Source organism: Portunus trituberculatus, chromosome 13, assembly GCF_017591435.1.
Source record: "Portunus trituberculatus isolate SZX2019 chromosome 13, ASM1759143v1, whole genome shotgun sequence".
Classification (NCBI taxonomy): Eukaryota; Metazoa; Arthropoda; class Malacostraca; order Decapoda; family Portunidae; genus Portunus; species Portunus trituberculatus.
This window is the reverse complement of record NC_059267.1, coordinates 7,251,393-7,278,955: the sequence shown is the minus strand read 5'-3', so window position 1 is coordinate 7,278,955 and position 27,563 is coordinate 7,251,393. Positions and strand designations below refer to the sequence as shown.

The window sequence follows — 27,563 nt, the reverse complement described above, 5'->3', positions numbered from 1 at the left end:
TGGTCGGGTTAGTAAGCTTCTTACTTACACACCGAGAGTATTAATGTTGATTGTGGCAAGTGGCAACACTTAACGTGGTGGAACACCTGCTCCCCCCATAATGGCAGCCCCGTCCCGCCATCCATCACTCCCACTCCCCGTTTTTTAGCTGTGTGCGGCGCCGCGCTGGCAGGACGCGAAGCGCTGAGAGGGAAGACAGAACAGTGAGAGTAGCAAAATGAATGGCATGTTGGTAGCCTCTCAGTAAGCAAAGGTTAACTATTCATACACGGTTGAAGACACTTAAATACGTTTTTGTGTGTGCTGACGAAGAACGCAGGGCGGTCCGTCCTGGGAAAGTGTCCATCAGGAAACGTAAGTGATATATTTAGTGTATAACTCATTATGTATATTTCACAGTGGTGTCATGTCATAGCCTAACGTTGCCAGGCCCCAGTACGAAACACCAACGAATGAACCATCACAGATCAGTAAACAAGGCAAATAGTAGCTATGTTACCAAGTATAGACCTGCACATCAGTGCTTATAATTAACTCAATACTTGACCATCACAACTCGTTCCCACACACTCTAGCCCTATCTTGCTAATCTCCAGGACAACATATCACTGAACTAACACCTGCTGGGAATGTAGAAGCCCAGAATAATGGGTAAATGGTAATCAAACAAACGAACCACTGACCCTGTGCTTATCTTTCGGCTATCATCTTTCATTTATTATATTCAGACACGTCACAAAATGGAGACTAATCTTTCATATTGATTGTTGAGATATATCCACTATTGCCTAATTTGCGTATGGTGAAAGCCTAGATAATTATGTTAAGCGGGAGAGCAGCGACCACCGTGTGACGTCATCAGCCATTTTCCCGCGCGACGTCACTCACTCTCCACGTGACGTCATCAGCCAGTGCCATATTGCTTTTCCTCTCCAAGACTGCTGAATTCTGGTATTATTTTCTATTGCTCTTAGTTTATTTATTTTGTTTCATAAGTCACTTTTTATGGTTCCCAGAGATATTTAATCGCGTTTCAAATGTTCTCCATGCTTCTATTGGATGAAATACGTAAATTTTGAAGCATATTATGGCCTAAATAAGAGCCAGATATCCTCTTCAAATTTTTAATCTCTGTATACTTACTTTTTTGTTACACCTTGTAATGAAGTGTGAATGGTTTCAAAAGATAGTTTATGATTGGTAAAGTGTGTTTCGCTCCAAATAAGTGAGATGTGACGACTTTAAGAGTGATTTACAGTGCCGTTAAAAAGTATAAAAGTGACATGATATAGAATATTTATTTTATTACTTCAGCGTGTTGCCAACTTTTGATGTGTTACGGAAGTGGTTCATATTTTTAAAAAGTGTTATCGATCGTATTGAATAAGATTAGTGGGCGTTAGAGTTGTCTTCAAGCATGTCGATGTTATAACACTTTTATTTACGGTATTTTTGAGATATTTCTATTATTGCTTATCTCAGCAATAATTTTATATTTTAAGAATTAGTTTGATTGGTGACAAGTTAGAATTTATGTAGCATTCATGTCCAGCTGCCTTTTTAAGAATCGTCATTTTCAAAATCAATTACGTAACGTAAATATGTCATCCACGGGGGCAACCACCAGCTGGATCCAGACCTAGACCTGGCCCCCTTCCTCTTGCTTGTGTGTGTGTGTGTGTGTGTCTGTTTCACTGTTTGATCTGCTGCAGTCTCTGACGAGACAGCCAGACGTTACCCTACGGAACGAGCTCAGAGCTCATTATTTCCGATCTTCGGATAGGCCTGAGACCAGGCACACAATACACACACCGGGACAACAAGGTCACAACTCCTCGATTTACATCCCGTACCTACTCACTGCTAGGTGAACAGGGGCTACACGTGAAAGGAGACACACCCAAATATCTCCACCCGGCCGGGGAATCGAACCCCGGTCCTCTGGCCACTGAGCTGCCGGGCGCGCGCGCGCGTGTGTGTGTGTGTGTGTGTGTGTGTGTGTGTGTGTGTGTGTGCGTGTGTGTGCGTGTGCACCACTCCGGCCAACTTACCAGGGCTCCTTTGTGGAAAAGGATACGCTGGGTAGCACTTGCGGAATTTAATTCCTTGTGTAAGGGAATACAACAAAACAGCAGCGAGTCCAGCGCTGTCTCTCCTCTTAATTCTTATCACTCTTCTCACTAACTCACTGTTCTTACAGCATGGTCTTCTCTTTAACTCGCTGTTCCTCTTCTTATTTCTTACTTCCACTTACTGACTATTACTGACTTAATTGGCACTGACTACTTCCTGCGTGTCTGACCTTTGTTGGTCCAGGCTCGTACTTCTTTTTATACAGTATTTATCAAATCTATCGTAAAATAGACACCGATATGGGCGTCAAGATGCCGTTATTGGACTATTGGTGGCAAGATACCAGTGAAAAGTATATTTTCTTCCTGGAACAAATTATACCTTCACCTGCAGCAATATTTGCAGAAACTGGTGTTAATTAACTATATGGAGTAGATAATGTACTGTACGACGGTGCGGCGGCGTGTATCGCTATGTTGGGCCTAACCGCTTCAGTATTGGGATGGATTTTCTGGGGGGTGTGATTGAATATTTTTATTTGCATTATGAAGTGTTTTTGGAGGTCTGAAGGTTAATCAAAGGCCAGAGTTGTCACTGTTTTATTCCCCACATAAGTTTTTGAAGCTGTATCAAATCGCTAAATAATAGTCAGAGTGAATATGAAAACGCGTTAATTAAGTCAAGGAGGTTAGAGGGAAGACTGAGGAAAACTAAGAAAGACCTGATGATTTGATTTATGTAAACCACATTATATAGTTTCCTAAATTTGTCATGTAGACCTGTTGTTAACGGTATTAACGCGAAAAAGCTACAATTAATATTGAAAGAAATACAGCAGGCCGTTTCCAGGAGGAATTATGACAAAAAGATTGCGTTTTAATTCTCGTTTATTACATGACAAAAAACAAAGAGTGAAGTAAAATTTCAGTGATTGATGCTTTTTTCCAATGTCCAGTGACATGAAATCACACATCATTCTTAATAAAAGCTGGAGAGAGAGAGAGAGAGAGAGAGAGAGAGAGAGAGAGAGAGAGAGAGTGTATATGACATATGTGTTAAGTAATTATTATACCAAGAAATTCAACCTTCAGGTCATCTTTTACCTGATGTACAGTTTATGTATCCTTTATTTAAATGCACATGAATATATACAAGTTTAAATCTACATGTACATGTATATTTACATGTGTACATGATCTTGTCCACTCATAGGTTTGCCGCAAAGGCAGCTTCTCACCTCTCATCAAAGTCCACCAAAGCTGGAAAACACAGTATCTATATCTAATTTGCATGTACGATTTACCATCTAAGTCTTCGTGACACAGTATGCCACTACTATTACGAGTCTTTTAAGGTCACATATATTGTAGGCAGCCTCGAAACATGGGCATAAAACGGAAAACAAGGAGCGTAACTCGGGCGTTCTCATGTATTTTCAATGTGAGGCTGCTAGGGCGTAAGGGGGGGGTAGGGGGAGCAGTGGCATCGCGCTAGCTTCACTCTTGTGACGTCATGTCGCCTTCTCCTTGACTATAGAGGAAGAACAAGACCAAAGACTCCAAGACCAAGATCAACAACAAACAACGTTGGAGTGTTTGCAACTTTGCGAGTGTTTGTTGTGAAGTGAGCTATCTTGATCATAGACCTCTGCCCGTGAGAAGCATGGAGGGCAAGCGGAAAGCTGAGTTTATGGCAGTAGCAGTGCAGCCCAAGAAGCCAAGAAATGAAGTGGTGGTTCACGGAGGAGAGAAAGGAGTGGTGCAGAGTGTAAGTGTACAGTTAGTTAGCCAGCCTGCACTGTTAGGTACCGGTAGGTGTTGACCGCCTGGCGCCTGCTGTTTAAGAGCAAATTGCTGATGCCATGCTGCAATATGGAATATTGTGCTGACTTCCTGATTGGTCCTATATTTAAAAAGAAAAAAAATAATAATACTGGAATAACATGAATGAAAAGAAATACCTATATAAAGCTTGTATTAACTTGAGTGTACTTCTGACTGGGGTTTAAAGAAACGGAAAGGAAATTTAAACACTTTACTTATGGATAAAAGACTTGGTAAATTTGTAGTTTCAACCAATATACCCTATCTTATATTTCTTTTTCCCTATGTCTAACAAGCTTGGGGACATAATGTGAAAGCAGGGTTTTAGGGTGGGGAAACCAAACCTAACCTAAAATTTGTCCTGAAGTTATTATTAATTTCCAATAGGGTAAAATGGAGTTAGAAATGCTTGTAGAAGTGTGATCATGACCATGAGAATTTTTATAGTTATGTGTGGTGTATTGGTTGAAACTGCAATAATACCAAAGACTTTATTTAAATTAAGTGTTAGATGACAACACCAAGAAATGCATGATTCATATATGTATTATATTGATGAACATCTATATGGCAGGCCAAGGAAGGTCCCTACACAAGTAAATTTTCCTGCTTTCTGGAATGACACTATCTAACTAGCTACACTCCAGAGATAAGGATCCCAGAAGGTGTTGGTAGGTTGGGTGTTGAAATCACAGTGCCAGGAGTAAGTTAGGATCAAGGCAATATCAGGCCATCTTTTTAAGGGGAATCCAAGTCAGATAGCTTGTAGCAGAAAGACAGGGCAGGATGGTTTGGTTTGAGGACAGTGCCTGCAAGTAAATAGTCCCCTGGCAAGATACTGCTTTGGTGCTCCACTTGCTTCTCTCTTTACCATTCTTTTATTTCTTTTAACCATCTCCCTTTTTACCTATCTGCCTTGACATGACTGCCAAGGGTTTAGTGCATCAGCTGCTGATGACTTTGGTCCTGGGTGTGGAATGCCCACCAGTGACGTTCATCTGCCAGGCCTGCTATTGCATGGGATGAAGTTCATGTTAGGTGGCAGTTCAGACTTCAGAGTGCACATCTGCTTCTAGCACTGGTTAGATGGATAAAGGAAGCGAATACTTGTAGGATGCCTGGAGGACGTGGAGAGTCACCCCTGCTGTTGGTGATAAGTCGCCTCACATTCTTGCAATACTTAACCTCCCAGGTTTCTTCTGTCCTAACTATTTATGTTAAACTCTGAGTGGCGTCCTCATCTGCCAGCCCTTTTGTATTCGTTTTGTAGTGGATTTCTATTAAGATGCACTTTTTCAAAATCCAAGGAAGTGAGAGCGTGAGAGATTTTCAAGACTGGTCTAAATTGCCCTTTTTTAGTCTATTTCAACAAAGTCTGTAATACAACACTATTTGGAAAATGTTTGATAGTTTTGTCATTGTTTATTTTTAAGAAAATGATATATTTTTTATTTCAAGGCAGTATTTTATTCTTTTAGGATATAATGTGGTTTGAAGGCTCGCTTCACCAACAAATTATTTTCTCAGATTCATAGCTTGTTAGCTCATGAAATTTTAACTTGCACGAAAAATTTTTAAAATTATGGTTCAGTACGCAGCAACTTTATTAAATATAAGAAGACATGCTGATTAGTATAAATATTTTTCTCCTTACATGATGTACATAGACTTGCAAGCACCATGTAAACCAATTGTGTAAAAAAAAATAAGGAAAAAAAAAATTTAAAAATTAATGGAAAAAGATTAAGGAATTTAACTGGCTAAATTGTACTATTTGTCCATAAATGAATTAATGTGTGAAATCCATAATGAAGTGTAAATGCAGAAAGAGATTATGGACCTGGTATGTTATTGTATGGAAGGACTGGATATGTTAATTTTTTTTCCTTTTCAGGGTGGTCCACCTCGTACCAGTGGCCTTCTTGGCCCCATTATGCAACTGTCAGGGCACCAGGGAGATGTGCTGTGTGGGAAATTCCATCCTGAGGGAGATGTTTTAGCAACAGCTGGCATGGACAGGCAAATATGTAAGTGTTGCTGCTGCAGTCTGTGTTGAAGTGTCATCAAGCATCGACAACAAGGCAATAGAATTAGTTGAACAGTTTCAAGATTTCATTATTACTGTGGGTATGAAAGAGAAAGAGAAACAAGCATAGGTACTGACTCAGTGAATGCAAAGAACCCACCTTTACCTTTAGTCTCTAAATGCACTTATGAAAGAGCAGGATTTGGTTATTTGACAGATTTTTTCAAGACTGATAGACATGATTTGGTTGTCTGCTCTATATATTATGATTCTTGGGGACACCTCAAACATCATGTTTATGTCTTTCTTGGGATTTTCAATCATTATAGGGATTTTAGGACTGTATCTAAAATTGCTAGCCATTTGTCATGGTGTAATACAATAGCAAAGCCCTTGAAAGTTGTGGGACGTGTGTATTGCAATTTTGATCTTACCTGTATATATCTCACAGAAAATCTTTAATATTTGAAAGTTTGTAGGTTTAAGTATTTTGTTGACTTTTGTGAAGTGTTGTGGAGACTTTGGCAATTGTACAACTATATTTAAACTATTATCAGAATCTTTGATTGCCCTGTCACAGAAACTAACCAGAGTATTATGTGACATGCTGATCTATGTAATCTTATAAGGTCTTTCTAATCTTTCCAATCAACCAGTGTATCATGACTGGAACTTTCTGTTTTTCCACAGCATTCTGGAAGGTGTACGGGGAATGTGACAACTTTGCGGTGTTGCCCGGCCACACCAATGCTGTAACAGACCTTCACTTCAGTACTGATGGCACAGCACTCTACACATGCTCAGCAGACAAGACAGTCATGTGCTGGGACACAATGACTGGCACCAGGGTGAAGAAGCTCAAGGGTCAGTCCATTCCTCTTCTCTCTCTCTCTCTCTCTCTCTCTCTCTCTCTCTCTCTCTCTCTCTCTCTCTCTCTCTCTCTCTCTCTCTCTCTTTATGCACATAACATACATATTTTACACATAAATATATTTACAGTTGGAGCTGAGTTTGTAAGCTAAGAGCGTACACTGGCATGTGACGCTCATTTTAAAGCTGTTGCTGGGGACAGCATTGTGAGTGAGGGAGTCATAACACTGTCACTGTCAGCTGCGCACCTCCCTCGTCACTAATCAGCACTGTCATGTCTGGCACCCACACATCCCATGTCACTGTACGAGTATTTCACTGTCACTGTCAGGCATACTATTTTCCTCCACTCCTCCTCCCCCCCCTTCTCTCTCTCTCTCTCTCTCTCTCTCTCTCTCTCTCTCTCTCTCTCTCTCTCTCTCTCTCTCTCTCTCTCTCTCTCTGTTTTTTCATATTGATGGTTTTATTTTATTTTTTCTTAATTTTTAAGTATTTGAGAGTTTCTATCAAAATGGTGTCAAGATTTGGTGCACTGGAAATGGAAGTTGGACTAGATGTGATAAAGAAAGTAAATTATTAAAAACAGTGGTTCTCAACCTGGTGTTCACAAATCTCCAGGAGTTCACAAGATTTCCAGAGGTACTTGAATGAGTGATCTTATATCCTTTGCAGTATCATTGGATACTGAGTTAATGTCAGTCACTGAATTAACATTCCATGGGTACTTAGATGGCTGATTTAATAATATCCTATGCAGTACCATTGGATACTGAGTACTGAGTTAGTGTCAGTGACTAAATGAACATTTTGTTCAATGTCAGATTACTGGGGATTTGGGATGGATGGGGTTCTTAACAAGAAAAATGTTCAGAACTCCCGTATTAAAACATAATATGGCTAAGTTAGTGTTACTGTCAGGGAATAGAGTAGAAAGACCAGAGTGCTTATATTACTGGCACATGTAAGTGTGCTCAATGAGGATTATATCTGCTTAAGAAAACATTCAAAGCAAATTCTATATCAAAATTATGATCTTGTCACACTACAGGTCACAGTAGTTTTGTCAACTGTGTGCACAGTGCTCGTCGTGGGCCGTGCCTTGTGGTGAGTGGTGGTGATGATTGTACTGTGTTGATCTGGGATGTAAGGAAAAAGAGGCCGGCCACCACTCTACAGAACACCTTCCAGGTAAAGTCCTATCACTCTCCACTTGTGTCTCTTCCTCTGTTGATCCTTGTATTCAGTCTAGATGTTTGATGAACCTTTTTGTTTTATAGATGAAATTCAGCGTTAAAATTATTTCACTTTTACGATCTTTCTTCTTTACAAACTATTGCTTATTATACAATTGGTTATGCTTTGTTTTTGTGATTACCTGAGTGCACACTCACTCGCTTAGCATGCGAGTATAGCGGCATTTATTTGGTCATATTAGTATGTATATATGTATTGTGATTATTATTATTATCATTAGTAGTAGTAGTAATAGTAGTAGTAGTGTTCTAATTGATACGTTTCTTCATTAATTTTTACGTGTAATCACTGATGTCATAGCCTGTCACTCCTCATCTCAGATGATGAGGAGGATGAGTGAGGGAATAACAGCAAACACTGTGTGTGGAACGGCTTCAGTTTATTCAAGAGACTGTAAAGAAAACAGCACTTGACAGATGTTGAAAAGTCGAGCTGTGGCAGTCTGACAAAGTGGACAGCCTGTGACTGACTGACTGAACAAAGCTGGGCTGTGTTAGCCACTGAAAGAAATGCCACCATTAATCTTTGAATAGAAGTGTCATGTACATATGTGAATAGTAAATAATTATAATAGTAGTAACAATTGTAATGATAATGAAAAGAAAAGTAAGTTATACACACTGTCACAATGTCCCTTAGCCTCAGAGTAGACATTATGGCGAGGGTCCTCCAGCCTGTCGGGAGATGGACTCAGCATTACAGTGACAGTAATTACAATTAAAAAAAAAAAATTATTTGATTTTATATACCATGTGTTTTATTGCTTTAGGCAATAGCTGTATTTAGATAAAATATTTCACAATTTTTATGGGTTTTGGGAGGCACATAGGATAGCTTGGAATGAATTTCTGGTTTTCTAATTCAATCTTAAGTTCACTACATGATCATTCTTTCTACAATTACATTCTCAGAAATATGACCCAATTCTATACAAAGGATACCAGTATTTTAGCTTAGTACAAATATAAATGAAACTTATAATTTGATTCCATGTTTCAGGTGACAGCTGTGACCTTCAATGACACTTCAGAACAAGTTATATCGGGTGGTATTGATAATGATATGAAGGTAAGTAATTTCTTTATACTGTGATGTGATAGTGATTTTATTTCTCGTAAAAATTTCAGTTCTTTATTTGCTTGAAATATATTTGGTGATATTTTTTATTGTATGCTTTTATCTGCTAGAAAATGCTAGTGATATTTTTAATGTAATTTACTATTTGAAATAGAAGTGTATAAAGAGATTTGTAAACCATAAGAGTGACAGAATGAAGACTGCAAGAGTGAAAGGAGAATAGAACAAGATAACAAACAAATTATACTAAAATGTAATGGATTCTGTGCATTTAAAGTGGAAGACATTATATATAAATGTCAAGTATAAGTAAAAAGTCCTTTAAGTTTTGCATTAAAAAAAATTATTTGATAGGTCCAGTTATTGCACTATCCCTTTGTGTATCCAAGGTGTGGGATCTGCGAAAGAATGGGTTACTGTATCGCATGCGAGGCCACAATGACACAGTGACTGGCCTGAGTCTGTCCCCTGATGGTTCTTATGTGCTGTCCAATGCCATGGACAACACTGTCAGAATTTGGGATGTGCGCCCATTTGCACCTCAAGAACGTTGTGTCAAGATCTTCCAGGGACACCAGCACAACTTTGAGAATGTAAGTGTTGTATACATGACCATGTGCATGTATTTGGCTTGTTATAGAGCATGTGCATAAGAAGTGTGTGAGACATAAACTGATTGTGATTGCTGATAAAAATAGTAAAGTGATAAGAATTGAGAAAAAAAGAGGTGTGTAACCTTAAGGTGCTTTGTAAGATGAGTGTGCCAGTTGTTGAAATGCATGTGGTGGTTATGAGAAGAGAAAGAATGAAAAATTACGAGTGATTTTAAGCATTTGGGAGCAGTGCTGTGTAAACATAATGAGATGGATAGAGAGATATGAGAGCTAATTGAAAGTTGGGCACTTTGTACAGTCACTTGCAAGAGTTATGGAAGGGAGAAATGTATGTATTTATTGATTTCAAATGAGATTTATGGATTGATTTCTTCTATATCATTGATGCATGGATGAGAAACCTAGATGTGGAAAAGGACATAACATTCAAGAAAGTAAACTGAAAATGAGTTAAGTTAGAGGGAAAATTAATTCTATCTCTACCTCCACATGAGGTGTATGTACCTGTTATAGGTGAGTGGTCAGTGCAAGATATCATACCATATTCCAATACATGAACATAAGATACTTACAGAGGAGGAAGTTGTCAGTAATGCCACTCAAAAACCAATCCTAAATTATATGATTATACCAACTATTCATCACACGTGAATACTATTATATTACATTTTGCAAAAAGCTTCCATAATGTGGATTCACATATATTGAACTATCATCCCATTAATTATTGGAAGTTATGTTCCACAACCCATTTTCAATCTTTCTAACTATATATTCTAGCACTGTTTCACAATAATAAAGCACTAAAGCAACAATAAAGTACATTAGTACATTAGTATAATGTGAAAAATACATTCTGTAGCTGCATAGAATGGGATGTTCACACAGCATCACCATTTCACCCATCTCTCAGTAAGGATTAATTGCAGCAGAAAAAGCCATAAGCTTTGTTTTTATTTAGAATTGCCTCCTGTAGAACTTTGATCTCTGAAATTTTTTTGCATTTGTGAAGGAAATGCATTTTGACTCAGTTGAGGGAGATGGGAATGAGTCTTACATTGGGCAGGGAAAATGTGGCTGTCCACATACCAATGCGGAAAATGAGTATCAAACATGAATAGACATGTAGATTTCTGGAATCTTGAAAGTTAAGTTAAAATGTGCATGGTTTGTCTACTATAACACATACTGTATATACATATGTATCTTGAATCTTAGTGAAGGGAAAATTATACCTGGATATTATGCTCAAAGTTATATGTACACCATTCATGGTCAGTGATTAGCTACCTGAGGATTAACTTGAGGATCAGAGGGAGGAAATGCTTAATTATAGATGAGGAAAGTGCAAGAAAATATTTGTATTCCCCTGCCCTCCAGTGGGAGTTGGCCATGATACCTCACCAACCAGTTGCACCAGCACCTCCACTCCTGTAATAGCATTTTTTTCTCAAAAAAAAAAAAAAAAAAAAAAATTGGCACATTTTACATTAGTTGCATATGAGCAAATTTGAGTATTTTGAATTTGTTCACCAAATACCTGGTGTATAAGTGTAATTTATTTTCCTGTATGTGCATTGCATTTTATGCTTTGTGAAATGGCATATCACAAAGTACATGTCCTGATGTTAGAAAAGACCATTTTTGAAAAGGATTTATCTTGATATAAAACATGGTTGTATATGATAATTGATTTTTGTTTGATTTATAACTGATGTTATACATTGTTGCTAGTGACAATGTATTGTATAGTCTGACCTGTGATGCATACATGCTGGCAGATCTTACTGAGATGCTCCTGGTCTCCGGATGGGCGGCGAGTGGCTGCTGGATCGTCTGATAGACATGCTTACATTTGGGACACCACCTCAAGACACATCTTGTATAAGCTGCCAGGACATAATGGATCTGTGAATGCTGTGGAATTCCATCCTAAGGAACCAATTGGTAAGACTAGAATATTCTATTACCACTACATACTGTGGACCCTTGTTTTAATCTTTTATGAATAGCATCATTCAGAATTAACTTCTGCTCTCGTAATGTTAGCCATAGTATCGTAATTCTGGCATTTAAAGTGTTAAAGACTTGCAAAGTATTTGTTCACTATTATTATTTTTGAAGCATTTAATAATGTAGGTGTAGTAAAACAAACAAAGGGCTCGGTGTTATGTGACTGGCAGTTCCCTCTAAGATTGCTTTTGTGGGAACTTCTTTGGAAAGTGACTTTGTTAGTGTTGTAGAGGCTGCTGTAATGAAGTTGAACTTAAAAGATGCTGTTATTTTGGTTAACATTATTTCTCTCTTTTCAGTTATGTCTGTCTCCAATGACAAGCAGATCTTTCTGGGAGAGATTGAATGATGGGCACACAAAAATGAAAAGGTCCACAAATGAGACATGTCTTGTAACTGATGAACTCAGGTACTTTTTTTTTTTGTTTGTTTGTTTTTGACAGTGGTATAATTAGTTGGTGTGTGCAGTGCCACTGTATTTGTGTTCATCAGGTTGTGAGAAAAAAAATTTTCATCTGTTTCCTGGTCGAGTCTAAGCAAGTGTCAACAATAGTGATTTGGACTGGCAGATAGTTGTCAGGAGTATCAGTCACTGTGTCAAGACTGAAGCCTCTTCTCCTTCACTGGAGAAAAAGGAGGAGTGTAAATGTAAGGAAGAAAATCAGTCTTTTTTTTTTTTTCCACCTTATATGAAAGGAAAATAAATATATAAAAATTTGAAATTCTCTTACATGCTTTTCATTGTTGGAAGTTACCTGATCCTGAGTTTTGAGAATACTGCCCTTGATACCAAAGGCAAGAGAAAGAAACAGTGATAATAGTGTAGAAATAATCATGGTAAGAGTAACAGTGGTGGTAGACCCTCACTCTCTCTCCAACATGGTAAGAAATCTTCATTAGTTAATTATAATAAAAAAAGATAAGTTTGCAAATTTTATTACAACTACAAACTTTTATTAGGGAAAGAGTTTTAATACTATTTTCTTGTTACTTTTGAATGTTAGTAAAGAAAATTTGGCTTGGCAATTGTTAAAAACATATTTGCCCACACACATGCACACACACAAAAAAAATCCTGTTCAAACCACAAAAAAACTCCTCATTCTGCTCCCTTATGCTTTCACACACACTAATGTATATGAAAGCACTAAAAAAAAAAAAAAAAAAAAATCGTTTATATTTGTACATGCCTTGTGCATGAAATGGGTGGAAGAAGTGAGGAGGAGAAGAGAGAAGATATCTGTGAAGAGGAAGAGGAATAAAGAAAAGAGGAGAAATTATAATAGCAGTAATTGTAGAAAAGTTCAAGAAAGGAAGGTAATTATTATTAGTATTTTTTATTATGATAATTACAATTAATAATAATAATGATTATTATTATCATTAAGATCAGTCAAATAAATTCTATCTAGACTATATATTGTGATATTTTCTCCTCATATCAATATGAATAAACAGGCAAAGATGGTGCTGATTATTATTATTGTTATTGTTATTATTATTATTATTATTATTATTAAATATTGTTATTTTATCAACGTATATATTTCCTTGTTTTATTAGTTTGCTTTCAATTATTTTGTTAGTGTATCCATTTATCGCTTTTTTTCAGTATAGATAGAATGATTATTGTTTTATTCATTATCCATTTGTTTTTCTTCATGTATTTCATCCCATCCTCCCCCAGCAATATACTGTATATATATATATATATATATATATATATATATATATATATATATATATATATATATATATATATATATATATATATATATATATAATTTCACGTATTGAAATACCACCGCTCTTGCAGACCAACACTGTAGCAGCAACCAGCAGGCGTGGGCGTACTACGTAGATGTGTAGGTTATGTGCGCACTGCATGAACGAGGAGGACTTTGGATGGCTGGGAAAGTATTGTATAGACCCTAGTAAGGAGACAAGAAGTGGTTCATGACTGCAGTAATGTCTCTGTATATGGAATGAAGATTAAGGGTGAAAAAATGGCAGGAGCATCGAGGGACTTATTTAAGAGTGGGAATACACCTGCTCTTAGTCCACTACCCTTTATCACAGTAATGGAGGAGGCTATTAAACCGGGAAGAGGAGCAACTTTATGTCGATGATTTGGTATTGACAGCAGAAGCAAGGAAGTGAGTCGTGACTGACAGGGTTAATAGATAGAAGGAGGGCGGTGGAGCAGAGTGGACTGAAAATAAATATGGAGAAGACAAAAACTAATGGTGACCGGAAATGGAAGAGGTGAAGATTGGAGGCCGACGGCCGGTAGGAAAGCCAAAGAAAAGGTGGAAGGAGTGTGCCGGAGGATATGAATTTGTTGGAATATAAGAACATATGGCACGAGATCGCTAGTTGTGGAAAGCAGTCATCGTCCGTCTAACCCAGTGGTTCTTATAACCTGGGGTACCTGCATCCCCAAGGGGTACGAAACCTTAAACCTAGGAGTACGAGACATGGTAGCCAGTGCAATGGTACCGTATATTTACCATGAGAAAGCAGAACATATATTTTCCTAATTTTTCTCTTACTATAATTGTCTCAATTTTTTAAGTTAGTGCTGTAAACACTATCACTAAGCCTTTTCATATGTTTGTATAGTATTTATATTGGAGGGGGTACGAAATTTTTTTTCTGAGATATCAAGGGGTACGGACACCGAAAAAGGTTAAAAACCATTGTTCTAACCCCAGCCTTAATGGGGACGTTAATTAAGGGAAATGATGATGATGATGATATATATTTTTTATACAATTGCACAGTACGAAAAAAGAAAAAAAAATGTGATGATCAGATGAATAATGTAACAGCAAACACCAATAGCAGATTCCGTAATTATACCGTTTCAATATCATGTTTTAAAAAAGTGGAATTACCTTATAAGTGGTGAGATTATACTGATATGAGGTAATTAACTAAAAGATGAGAGAACCTTTACCTAGTGTAAGACCTTCCACATAATATGAAAGTGTGTGTGTGTGTACTTTCATTTACCTTTTTTCTTCCTCGCTTCTTCCTCTCATTTCTCTCCCGAGTCCCATCCGTTTCCTCTCTCTCTCTCTCTCTCTCTCTCTCTCTCTCTCTCTCTCTCTCTCTCTCTTTTGCTTCCTACTTCTTCATACTGAGAATAGAAAATTACTAGTTGAAGAGAGAGAGAGAGAGATTAACAATATTAACAAGATTTGTTTCCAAAGGCCTCATTCAAGCGACAAGGGGTTTTAAGGGTGTTTTCACAGTTTTAGTGACATATTAACGCCATTTCTACTTTCAGAAGAGCCTATCACACAGGTTTTTAACGATGTTTTCAGGGTTTTAGTGGCAGATTAACAAGATCTCTGCCCTCAAAAGGCTCTTGTAAAAGTGAGACACCCCTCATACATGAACAGGATCAAAGTCTCATTAAGATCACAATCTTCATTAATTCTTGTCTGTCGAATAAGTCCCCCTCATTAATTGTCATATTTCACGCAGAAGAATGACACAGGATGATAATTCCCACGTGAGTCTGTCCCACAACAACCTGTCAATAGTTAAGAAATAAGTAACAAAAACCAGAGCATACCATTGAATTGAATCCTTTAAAATCATACCTTATAATAGAATCAGATCAAGAAAATAAAGAATTTGATCTTTATTATTGTGGTTTTAGATCCTCTCTTAGTGTGAAGGGCGGACGGGTTGTCTATCTTATTCCGCCGCCAGCTGGGGAGTCTCGGGTGTCATGGACTAGCAATACCTTGACATTATTCCCTCTACTACAATTACGGCATGGCGGAGTTGTTCAAAAGTGCGTTTGGGTATCTAGGAGCCAACGGGGCCGCCTCTGACAGCGACTTCGTGGGCCAAGAAGTGGAGATAAACGGAATTAAGCTTAGAATCAAGAAACTTATCGCGGAAGGTAAGCTCTGGCCTCGGTGTAGAAGGTTGTTTTTGTCCTTTTTTGTGAGTGTGTTGAGGAAGTGATGGACCTGAGTGAGTTTGTCTTCCTGGTGAGTTTCCTTCGTCTCTTCATGAGGGAGGTAAATGAAAGCTAGCGGAGAAATTGATGTTTTTTTAGCTTATTCATGTTTTTATTTATTTATGTATGAGTCTCTGTGTCATTTTGTGTGTTTCGCGAGGAAGTGTCGTGGGTTGGGTATCGGATGCTTGTTTGTGTGCATCTGTGTGTGTCTTTTATCTCATTCGTGTGTGAAAGTTAGAGTAAAATTGAAAAAAAAAGCGTGAAATTCCATACGGGTACGTTTGTGTGTGTGTGTGTGTATATATTTATTTACCTAGTTGTATAATACAGGGTTCGAGCAGGGCTCATAGTGACCTGTCTCCAACTTTTCCTTAAATTTGTGCACACTTTTTGCTGCTACAATCTCTTCATTCAATCTGTTCCAGATGTCAACCGTCTTATGTGGAAAACTAAACTTTTTAATGTTCTTAAAACACTGACCTTTCATGATCTTCTTGGAGTGTCCTCTTGTTTGTCTATCTCGATCCTCTGTCAGTGGTACCAGGTCTTGTCTATATACATTTTTCATATGGCTTACAAACTTTCACATTTTTATTAGATCTCTTTCCCATCTATCCTTCAAAGTTGGTAGTTCCATTTCCTTCACCCTTTCTTCATAGGGAAGATCCTTTATTTCTGGCACCATCTTTGTAGTTATCCTTTGAATACTTTCTGGTTTCCTGATGTCCTTCTGCCTGTTTGGTGACTGCTGATCACACCACTGTTGTATATTCTAGTCCAGGTCTTATCATAGTGGTTATGATCTTTTCATTAGACTCTTATCCATGTAATTGAATGCCACCCTGATATATGTTAGTATCTTGTATGTTGAAGCAATAGCCTTTTTTTTTTTTTTTTTTTTTTATACCATGTGGGCTTTTCACGGGAATTTATGGGCTAAAGGGGATACTTTTTAGGGTACCTCCTATCTCAAAGCCCACCCGCTAGGAAACCGTTGCCCTGAGTGAGGAAGCCCAACCTGCACTCAGACCATGGACAGGATTCGAACCCGTGCGCTTGGAGACCCCTTGGATCCCAAAGCACGCATGGTTCCACTGTACCACGGCAGCCTTAAATATGTGTCTTTCTGGAGTCAGGGTGTCCTGTATCACTCTCAGGTCTTTCTCTTCACTCCTTTTTATTATAATCTCTTCTCCCATTTTGTATTTCCACATACCGGCAGGTCTTCTATTACTTTTACCCACTTCCATTACATGGCATTTCCAGGTATTAAAGTTTAATTTCCACTTTTGGCTGCATTCCTAGATCTTATAAATATCTTTCTGCAATTCCATACAGTCCCCAATGTTTCTTATTACTCTCAAAAGTTTTACATCGTCTGCAGACAAATTTGTTTAGCTACTCAAATCCTCTTTTATATTGTTAATATATACTTGGAACATAATTGGTGCCAGCACCGAACCCTGGGGTGCGCCGCTAGTAACTGTGCTCCAACTTGATGAGGTATCTCTTATCATTGTCCTCATTTCCCTATCTATTAAGTAGTCTGTCATCCAGTTTAAGATATTTCCCTGTATTCCTCCATTGTGTTCTATTTTCCATAGGAGTCTTCTATGTGGTACTCTGTCAAAAGCCTTTTTAATATCTAAATACATCGTGGCAACCCATCCATCTCTCCCTTATACTTGATCTATTACTCTTGTATAAAAGTTTAATAAATTTGTTATGCATGATCTTCATTTTCTAAAGCCAAATTGGAAGTTATTTATTATTTCATTTTCCTCCAGATATTCTAACCATTTTCTTTGATTACATTTTCAGTGATCTTTCCCACAACACTAGTCAGTGACACTAATCAATAATTTAGAGACTGTTTTTTTTTCCCTTTGTATATTGGGACTATATTTGCTCTGTTTTTTTTTTCATCCTTTGTATATTGGGACTATATTTGCTCTTTTTTTTTTTTTTTTTTCATTCTTTGTATATTGGGACTATATTTGCTCTTCTCAATCACACTCACCCTACCATATTCCACACCTTCAAAATAACACAGATGAGACTAAAACACAAAGAAACCCTATTGTATGACAAAGAAACCTGAAACTTTTACCCATACTGATTAAATATTCCCAAGGTTATTTGTCAAGGTCACAGAATAGGTACCACAGACTACCTAGTTATTCAAGACAGGTGATTAAGAAAAAAGGTTAACCATATGAGGCATTACCATGCACATTATATAAGGAATATTATTGTTAATCCTGATTGTTGGTTTGTTTAGGTTACAGAATGGAGTTGATGTATATTTTAGATTGTTTATACTGCTTAGGCATTCAGGACAGGTAATTAAGAAAGGGGTCAACTAGGTGAGGCATTACCATACACATTATATAAGGAATACTGATGTTAATCCTGTTTGTTGATGTATATTTTTTTAATCTCCATATACAAGGTGGTAGAGGAAGGCAGTGAGGTTAGAGTCCTTGTAAGAGATGAGGTGAGCTATGAGAATGTATGGAAGACAGAATATAGGTGATAATATGAGCAGAGATGAGGAGCTGTATTGTGAGATGAGAAGTGATGCTGACTGAGATCACTGGGAACAGAAAACAAGAGATGAGGAGACAGAGTGATAGTATTAGTTATAGTGAGAAAAATGAATAGAGAAGATTGTGAGATGATACAGACTAGTGATGTTTATGGTGAGAAGAGAAGTGATGTTGAGATGGATTGGAATAGAAAACAAGAGATGAGGAGACAGAGTGTTATAGTGGGAAAGATGAAAAGAGAAGATTGGGAGATGATATAGACTAATGATGCTTATAGTGAGATGAAAATTAATGCTGATATGGCTGGGAATAGTCAGATAGAGGGATGCAAAAACTTAGAGATGATAGATAACAGTTATAGGGAGAGAGATGATCAGAGAAGATTGTGAGATGATACAGACTAGTAATGCTTATGGTGAGATGAAAAGTAATGCTGAGATGACTGGGAATAGAAAACAAGGGATGAGAAGTAGTAGTTATAGTGAGAAAGATGAATAGAGAAGATTAAGAGATGATACAGACTAGTGATGCTTATGGTGAGATGAAAAGTGATGCTGATATGCCTAGGAATATAAAGCAAGAGATGAGGAGACTGAGAGATGATCAATAGTAATAGTTATAGTGAGAAATAAATAGAGAAGATTGAGAGATGATATAGCTTAGACTAGTAATGATTATGGTGAAATTAAAAATGAGATGAAAAGTGGTGTTGAGATGATGAGTCTGAGAGATGATGGATAATGATAATCATAGTGAGAAAGATGAATAAAGAATTGAGAAGATTGGGAGATGATTCAGACTAGTGATGGTAACTTTGGTGTATGGATAATGTGTATGGATAATAATGACTTTTCCTCTGCAGTTCCAATCCTAACACATTCTTTACTTGCAGGTGGTTTTGCCTTTGTGTTCGTGGCTCAAGATGTCTCCACAGGGAAGACTTATGCTCTCAAGGTACACACTTCACTCATAACTATCAATAAGGACACAAAATAGACAAACACACAGACAAAAGCCATTAAGAAATCAGAATGTACTAATAGCAATCTATCTATCCATCTATTTGTATACCAAGCCAGCAAGTTAAACAGACAGACAAAAGGCATTAACAAATTCAGAATATAAGAGTAGCAGTCTATTTATATATCTATCTCTGTGTGTGTGTGTGTGTGTGTGTGTGTGTGTGTGTGTGTGAGAGTGAGAGAGCCTGTGCTTATTCTTTACCTCAGAAATACAGGAGTCATAAATAAATTCAGAATATAAAGTAGTAGTCTGTCTATCTATCTATCTGTGTGTATGTGTGTGTGTGTGTGCGTGTGTGTGTGTGGGTGTGAGCAAGAGCCTGTGCTTATTCTGTCCCTCTGTCACCAGCGGCTGCTTGGGGCAGACGCTGTGGCCTGTGACGCCATCAAGCAGGAAATTGCAGTGTCCAAGCAGCTCTCAGGCCACCCTCACATCGTGGAGTTCATCGCCGCCGCTGCCATCAGCAAGGCACAGAGCAAGGAGAACCGCAATGAGTTCCTCCTCCTCTCTGAACTGTGCACAGGTGGGTATCTGCAACCTTGGGATAAGTACGCACTAAGGCCCATTTTCTGAATGCTTTGCTCTCTCACCATCACTGCTTTCCAAAAGACTCCAGTTGAAGATAATCATGTTTTTGAGAGTATTTTTATGGTTTTGGTGATAGACTGGCAAGATTTCTTGTTTATTAAAAAGGAAAAACTCTTGAAAACCCGGCTAGTTGTCTCTGTGGCTTGGAACACTGTTGTAGCGAGAGAGGAAGGCGTTTCTGAATACAAGTATAAATTGTCTCGAGGGAAGAGATTAAAACTGAATTAAACAAGATGACAACCTGACTTAGCAAAGTATAACACAGCCAACCTCTGACCTCTGACCTCCCGTGTCTCATTGGTCAGGTGGGTCGCTGGTGGATGCGCTGCGGCTCCTTGACGGCAACACTCTGAAGGTACAGCAGGTGGCATCCATTCTGTACCAGACCACTAAGGCTGTACAACACATGCAGGTATTGATGTGTGTGTGTGTGTGTGTTTTTTTTTTTTTTTTTTTTTTTTCACTTGTTATTTGTAGGTTTTATTAGTGACTGAATCTTTTTTTTTTTTTTATGTAAAAGGGCTACATAAAACAAACAAAATAAATGGCCTACTTAGTTGCCAGTCCCTTGCAAGTCTGAAAGTTAGCAAAAAAATAAATAAATAAAAGTAAATAAATGAATGAATAAAAAAATGGATAAATGTCTTGAAATCTCTAATGTTGGTTCTCATAATATCATGCAGAGCCAGAGTCCGCCCATCACCCACCGCGACCTGAAGGTGGAGAACCTGCTCATCAGTGAAACGGGTCACATCAAACTGTGTGACTTTGGCTCAGCGATGAAGAAGACTTACGAGATCGATGTGGGCTGGAGTGCTCACCAGAGGGCGATGTTGGAGGATGAGGTGTGTGGGGGGGGAGAGTGGCACGTATTAATTGGTTGAATGACATTGAATCTGTACTGTACTTTTGTGGTTGTCTCTGTTTTTATTTGTCTTTTTTTTTTTTTCTTTCTTTTTTTTTTTTTCTCTCTTTTTTCCACTGCTATTTCTTCCAGCATGTATGAGTTATTTTTTTTAACACCTGTGTGTGTATTTACTCTTCTCTGTATCTATATCTAGTTTTTTTCTCAATTTATGTTTACTCAATGATTTTCACCTGTTCCATTTATTCCAGTCAATGTATATGAGATCTTTCAACTTTGACAAACTTGAATTATATATGGAAAGACTGTGTGTGTGTGTGTGTGTGTGTGTGTGTGTGTGTGTGTGTGTTTATCTAGTTGTACTTACCTAGTTGTAATATACAGGAAAAATGCTATGCTGGTGGTGTCCCGTCTCCATATCTATGCAAATCCAACATTTCTTTGAACTTATTGATTGTTCTTGCTTCAATGAATCTCTTATCTAAACCATTCCACACTACACATCTTTGTAGAAAGCTGAACTTCTTGATATCTCTGCTGCAGTTGTCCTTTCTTAATTTTTTTCCATGTCTTCTTGTGTCACTGGTGTCCCAAATTAGTAAGTTTTCTCTATCTAATTTTTCCAGTCCATTCAATGCTCTGTACACTGCTATTAGATCTTCTCTTTCCCTTCTCTGTTCTAAAGTTGTAAGACCTAATATTCATAGCCTTTCTTCATATGACCGTGTGTATATTTTATTTCCCATCTATCACAGGCTTGAATTGGAAAGACTGTATGGTTATCTGCATGAGTGAACAGATTCTTATATATTTCCACCTCTGACAAACTAAACTAGAATTAAATGTATCAAGGAAAACTGTGTGTGAGTGTGTCTATAAGAACATCTCCCATTACATTCACCCATCACTGCACTGGCACATTCTCAGATGGCACAGCACACCACCCCAATGTATCGCGCCCCTGAGATGCTGGACACGTGGAACAACTACCCTATCAACTGTCAGGCTGATGTGTGGGCGCTCGGCTGCATCCTCTACTACCTCTGCTACCTCAAGCATCCCTTCGAGGATTCTGCCAAGCTGAGGTGAGCTGAGGGAAGACAAGGAGACTTATAGTGATGGTTGTGGTTAAGGAGTTTTGCTTTTTATATACGTATACTGCGCACCTCAGTTAATGCGTTTCCGGCTTTATGTGTTTCCATCACTCGCACAATATGTAAAATTTCTGACTTTACGCCCACTTGGCGAAAGAAATTTTCATTTGAGAACAAAATATATTTGCTATAAAATAATTTTTTCAACCAAAAACCAATAAAATAAGATAAATTTGAAAATGATATTTTAACGAGAAATGATCATTTAATGTCAAAATATATAAATTAAACATTACATAACATAGAACTAACAAGACAGTTCGACGCTGTGTTTATGTTTTGGTTCCATTTCCATCTTTCCTGTGTTACAGTTTCATGTTTCACATTTCCTAAACATTATAATATTTTTTACCTCTGTCGGTTGGTAGTACGTTATATTTGTGATCTTTCTAGGTTTGTGAATATGACTCCTTCCAAAGAGAAAGGTGTTACAGTTATGGCTTATCAAGAAACGTAAAATATTTTCGCTTCAAGAGAAACTAGACATCATAGCCAAGGTTGAGGCAAGTGAGAAGCTCTGTAAAGTAGGCAGATTTTACTCTATTAATGAGTCCACAGTATGCAACATTATGAAATGTGAAGATGCCATAAAGAACGCAGTGCAGGGAGCCCTTATGGTAGGGTCTCAGGGGTCAGTCGTGGTGGATCCTGGTCCCAATCTTATTTAGAACATAGGGTTCTGTTATTCAGTTAGTGTGTTTTCGATATATGCGCATTAAGGGAGGACCCCTGTATTTTTACTTTTATGTCCTTCACCCTTCGAATAGTGAGAGGTAAATTTGTACAGCTGAGGTGAGCTCCTGCTGCTGAGAAGACACTCAGACTTGTTATAGTGACAGTAATGGTTGTGGTTAATGTGTTTTTCTTTATATATGGTTACTTTTTTGCCCTTCTCTCTCAGAATACCATCTTACCTCAGTAGTAATTGTGAATAAGAAGGGCTTTTGCTTAATATATGGTTATTTTTTATCCTTTTTCCTTTATACGAGTACATGCATATGGTTATTTTGGGTCCTTCACCCTCAGAATAGTGAATTTTGTACCACCCTTACAATCTCACCTCAGTACTAATTGTAATTAAGAAACTTTTACTTAATACATGCTTACTTTTGTCCTTTTTACTTAATACATGCTTACACTTTGTCCTTCACTCTCAGAATAATGAAAGGTAATTTTGCAACACCCTCACCATGTCACCTTCATTTCACCCTTCACCCTAGAATTGTGAATGGCAACTTTGTGATCCCTGCTAATGATGGGAAGTACGACTGTTTTCACGAGCTGATCCGCGGCATGCTGCGTGTGGACCCCAACCAGCGGTTCAGGGTGTCCGAGGTGCTGGAACGAGTAGCAGCTGTGGCGGAGACCAAGGGCTTTGACATGAAGGGACCCATCAACCTGCCCCTCAAGAAGATCGACCTTAACACTCCCAGTAAGTAAGAGAGAGAGAGAGAGAAGCAGTGACAAAGGGAGAAAGTAGGAAGGGTTCTGATCATGAGGTGTGGAGAGAGAGCAGTGATTACAAAGGGAGAGAAAAATATAGAGGGTAGAGAGAGAGAGAGAGAGTAGCAGTGACAAAGGGAGAAAGTAGGGAGGGTTCTGATCATGAGATGTGGAGAGAGAACAGTGATTACAAAGGGAGAGAGAGAGAGAGAGAAAAAAAAATAGGTAAAAACAGAGTAATGATAACAAAGGAAGATTAAATTGAGACTTGGTGGATGTGTGTGCATGTGTGTATGTGACAATGAGGTGCTATGAGTCTCCTTTGTACATGTTTGTCCTTCCGTCGTCACAGTTTTCCAGCCTGAGGTGAATGGGCGTGCTGGTGAACAGAAGCGTGCCTCCCCACCCACTCGGCCCCCTGCTCCTCGCTCCCCTGTACCCTCCCGCCCACCACGGCCTGCCTCCCACCCACAGCAAGGTAAATAATGCGAGTAACCGAGTATTCAGGTATTTTGTATGTATGTTTTGCCACAGTGAAAAGAGAGAGCAAAGAAAAGGACAACTTAAATATGTCACCCTCAGCCAGCAACACACACACACACACACACACACACACACACACACACACACACACACACACACACACACACACACACACACACACACACACACACACACACACACACACACACACTTATCCCAGTCAGCAAGAGAAAATACATTACACTAGTAAAGAGAGAGAAGAGGATAGTTGCAACATACACCAACACACACACACACACACACACACACACACACACACACACACACACACACACACACACACACACACACACACACACCACTCATCCACTCAAAGTACACCTGCGTTACTTCACACCTATCACCCACACACCTGGACATAATTATAATGGTCTATCTTATTTCCTCAGGTGTGGGTGGGCCAGGACATCCCCCACCCCCATCCCACCCAGCAGCCAGCGTGGGTGGGGGAGGAGGCGGGGGTAGTGGTGGTGGTGGTCTTTTCTCGTCACTCAAGGGTTACTCAGGAAGCATCTTCAAGAATATCAAGGACACATCGAGTAAAGTAATGCAGACAGTCAGCCAGTAAGTGTGTGTGTTGGTGTTGGTCTGCCTCTTTCAGTTTTTTTTTTTTTTTTTTTTTATGTAAGAGGGGAAAGCTGGCCTAGAGCAACATAAAACAAAAAATAAGGCTCACTCAGTTGCCAGTCCCCTTGCAGGTTCAAGAGTTAGCCAAAATAAAGGGATAAATGTCCTGAAACCTTCCTGTTAAATGAAGTCAAGTCATAGTAAGTTGCAAATATAGAGTAGGTAGGGAGTTCCAGTGTCTCAGATGCAGTTTTAGCACTCTTTCTCTCATGTATAGTAATTTTTTCTGATCTTCCTCCTTCATCTACTGTTCTGTCACTCACTTTCCCATATGTAATTATATTTTTATGAGGTTCTTCCTTCATCTGGATTTCCATCACTCTCTCTTTACTCTGACATGACTGAGAATCTTGTCTTTGTGGAATGGCAAGGTACCACCAATGCTTCACTTTATTTCCATCTCTATATACTCTGGTTTGCCTCATCACTTCACTTATTCTGCAGCTCTATCTCTCTCTCTCTCTCTCTCTCTCTCTCTCTCTCTCTCTCTCTCTCTCTCTCTCTCTCTCTCTCTTTTTTTTTTTTTTTTTTATTTAAACATAATTTATACAGAAGAACATGTACCCAAAGGCGCACTGTCGTGTGCTACCTATTCTAAGGGTACTACAATCTATTTCTCTACAATATTTACAAGACTTAAAAATAGAAAATATACAAGATGGTCAGCATGTAAATGGAGCACTGTTCTTTTCACTTCACTAGCACTATTCACGCACTGCACTACACTGAGTGTCACGTCACAAAGAGTGTCAGAGGAGTTGGCAGTGTCTGTCTCCACTTATGTGCCATCAGTTTGACACTGTGTGTGTTCATCTCCTGGACGTGAGGCACCGCGGCCGTGAACAAGTTCCACATCCTGGAGACGCGTCCTGCGAAGGTGCGTTGATGCTGACACCCGTGGGATCGCGGCACCTCTACGGCGTCACCACCATTGAGCACCGTTCTCGTGCTCCGTGCGGTGACTCTCAGAGGATGACGCAGCCCTGCCAGATGTGGCACTCTTTGCACCTGTGCCTTATGGAACACTACGATCGCCGCCACATCTCTGCGGTGTTCCAGTGAATCAAGGGACGCTCAGGCTCTGGGTGAGGTGGTATTGCAGCATCTACTAGCCGTATGGCGCGGCGTTGGATGCTGTCCAGTCTCCTTCTGTGTGTGGCGGCACAGGACATCCAGGAGAGAGCTGCGTACTCAAGGTGGGGCCGCACCTGTGCCTTGTACAGCAGCAGTCTCCCTTCCTGTCGAGGAAACTGGCGATCCTTCTGAGAGCGGAGATCCTGTGAGAGGCTTTCTTGGCAATGGATTTGACATGGCTGTCAAACCTCAGCCCTCGATCCACCTCCACTCCAAGTATCTTGACGTCATCTTGGAGTGGGAGAGCAGCAGCGCCAAAAGACAACTTTCCTGCCATTGCTGCCATGGCGGCTGGGGACCGAGAGACAACCATTGCCTGTGTCTTCTCCGGCGCGAATGTCACTTGCCAGCGAGCACCCCACTCCTCTATCACTCGTAGCTGCTGATTGATGGCCTCAGCAGCCCGCCCACTGTCCTGGCGTGGATAGGTATAGGAGAGGGTGCAGTCATCAGCATAGGCCTTGACTCCTGGCAGTAGCTGGAGAAGATCATCCACGTAGATATTCCACAGGAGTGGGCCAAGAATTGAACCCTGTGGCACTGATGCCTCCACAGGCAGGGACTCAGATGTTTGCCCGTTGACAACCACCTTGAGGCTTCTGTCCTGCAGGTAATTTCCCAGGAGTCGTAGCAAGCCACCCTGGATGCCTTTAGCACGAAGCTTTTCCAGTAATCCGTTGTGCCATACTTTATCAAAAGCTCCAGCTATGTCCAAAGCAACCACTATAGTGTCCTTGCCGTCGTCGAGGGCGTCCTGCCACTGCCTGGTGAGAAGCATCATTAGGTCGGAGGTTGACCTTCCAGGTCTGAACCCAAACTGTTGGTCTGAGAGGAGGGCATTGTCCTTGAGATGGCTACACACCACCTCTGCCACGACCCTCTCAAACACTTTACCCACCACTGACAACAGGGATATGGGTCTGTAGTTTTTTGGGTCCGTCCTGGAGCTTTTTGTGTACAGGAACTACTCGAGCCTCCTTCCACACTGAAGGCCAGACGTTTTCCCGTACACAAGTTGTGAAGACTTGGGTGAGAGGGGCAGCCAGTTCCTGGGAGCATCGCTTCAGCAGGTGCGGGCTGATGTCATCAGGGCCGGTAGCTTTCTGTGTGTCCAGCCCCGCAATAATCGCTTCACCTGCTGATGCGTCACCTCCACCATGGTGACAGTCTTCTCACATTGCTGGACCAGCTGAGGCGGTGGCTGCTGTGGATTCCCCACCTTCATTTTTCCAGCAAACAAGGAAGCCAGCAACTGTGCCCTCTCCTTACTGCTGGTGGCGACAGTACCGTCCTGCTTGCTGAGGGAGGGATGGATTCTTGGTGGCCAGTTCCTGTTTGTCCTTAACAAGGACCACCAAGTTTTGTTTCCTACGCCAGTGCCACGGCGCAGGCTCTCTCTCTCTCTCTCTCTCTCTCTCTCTCTCTCTCTCTCTCTCTCTCTCTCTCTCTCTCTCTCTCTCTCTCTCTCTCTCTCTCTCTCTCTCCTCTCTCTCTCTCTCTCTCTCTCTCTCTCTCTCTCTCTCTCTCTCTCTCTCTCTCTCTCTCTCTCTCTCTCTCTCTCTCTCTCTCTCTCTCTCTCTCTCTCTCTCTCTCTCTCTCTCTCTCTCTCTCTCTCTCTCTCTCTCTCTCTCTCTCTCTCTCTCTCTCTCTCTCTCTCTCTCTCTCTCTCTCTCTCTCTCTCTCTCTCTCTCTCTCTCTCTCTCTCTCTCTCTCTCTCTCTCTCTCTCTCTCTCTCTCTCTCTCTCTCTCTCTCTCTCATATCTTGTCCCATCCCCTGCAGGTCTATCACTCGTACTGACCTGGACCTGTCCCACATCACCTCCCGACTAGTGGCCATGTCCTACCCAGCGGAGGGCCTTGAGTCGGCCTACAGGAACCACGTGGAGGATGTTAAAGGTGATGATG

The 27,563-nt window shown here is 39.7% G+C and overlaps 2 protein-coding genes across 9 annotated transcripts in view; both read left to right on the top strand.

The window, feature by feature from the left end:
* Nucleotides 1-198: 198 nt before the first annotated feature.
* On the top strand, nt 199-12,478 carry LOC123503081 (U5 small nuclear ribonucleoprotein 40 kDa protein-like). 2 transcript variants are annotated; one of them, XM_045252490.1, is made up of 8 exons: nt 199-354; nt 5,791-5,923; nt 6,613-6,786; nt 7,841-7,980; nt 9,046-9,114; nt 9,513-9,716; nt 11,519-11,684; nt 12,050-12,478. In XM_045252490.1, exons 2-8 carry the CDS (start codon nt 5,830-5,832, stop codon nt 12,097-12,099), a joined length of 897 nt encoding a protein of 298 aa, XP_045108425.1. In that variant the 5' UTR covers nt 199-354; nt 5,791-5,829; the 3' UTR covers nt 12,100-12,478. The 2 variants fall into 2 exon arrangements, with proteins under 2 accessions (XP_045108425.1, XP_045108424.1); XM_045252489.1 differs by lacking the exon at nt 199-354 and adding an exon at nt 3,634-3,840.
* Nucleotides 12,479-15,470: 2,992 nt separating this feature from the next.
* The window catches only part of LOC123503079 (cyclin-G-associated kinase-like), a 29,603-nt gene continuing 17,510 nt past the window's right edge, over nt 15,471-27,563 (top strand). For all 7 annotated transcript variants that reach the window (XR_006674316.1, XR_006674315.1, XM_045252487.1 and 4 more), the window contains exons 1-10: nt 15,471-15,669; nt 19,174-19,235; nt 19,653-19,827; nt 20,198-20,304; nt 20,576-20,737; nt 21,685-21,842; nt 23,132-23,343; nt 23,707-23,832; nt 24,287-24,461; nt 27,439-27,554. Coding sequence is in view for 5 of the 7 variants with exons in the window: in XM_045252487.1 (XP_045108422.1) it covers nt 15,540-15,669; nt 19,174-19,235; nt 19,653-19,827; nt 20,198-20,304; nt 20,576-20,737; nt 21,685-21,842; nt 23,132-23,343; nt 23,707-23,832; nt 24,287-24,461; nt 27,439-27,554 (1,423 nt within the window). In the remaining 2 variants the exon portion in view is untranslated. The remainder of the gene's footprint in view (nt 15,670-19,173; nt 19,236-19,652; nt 19,828-20,197; nt 20,305-20,575; nt 20,738-21,684; nt 21,843-23,131; nt 23,344-23,706; nt 23,833-24,286; nt 24,462-27,438; nt 27,555-27,563) is intronic.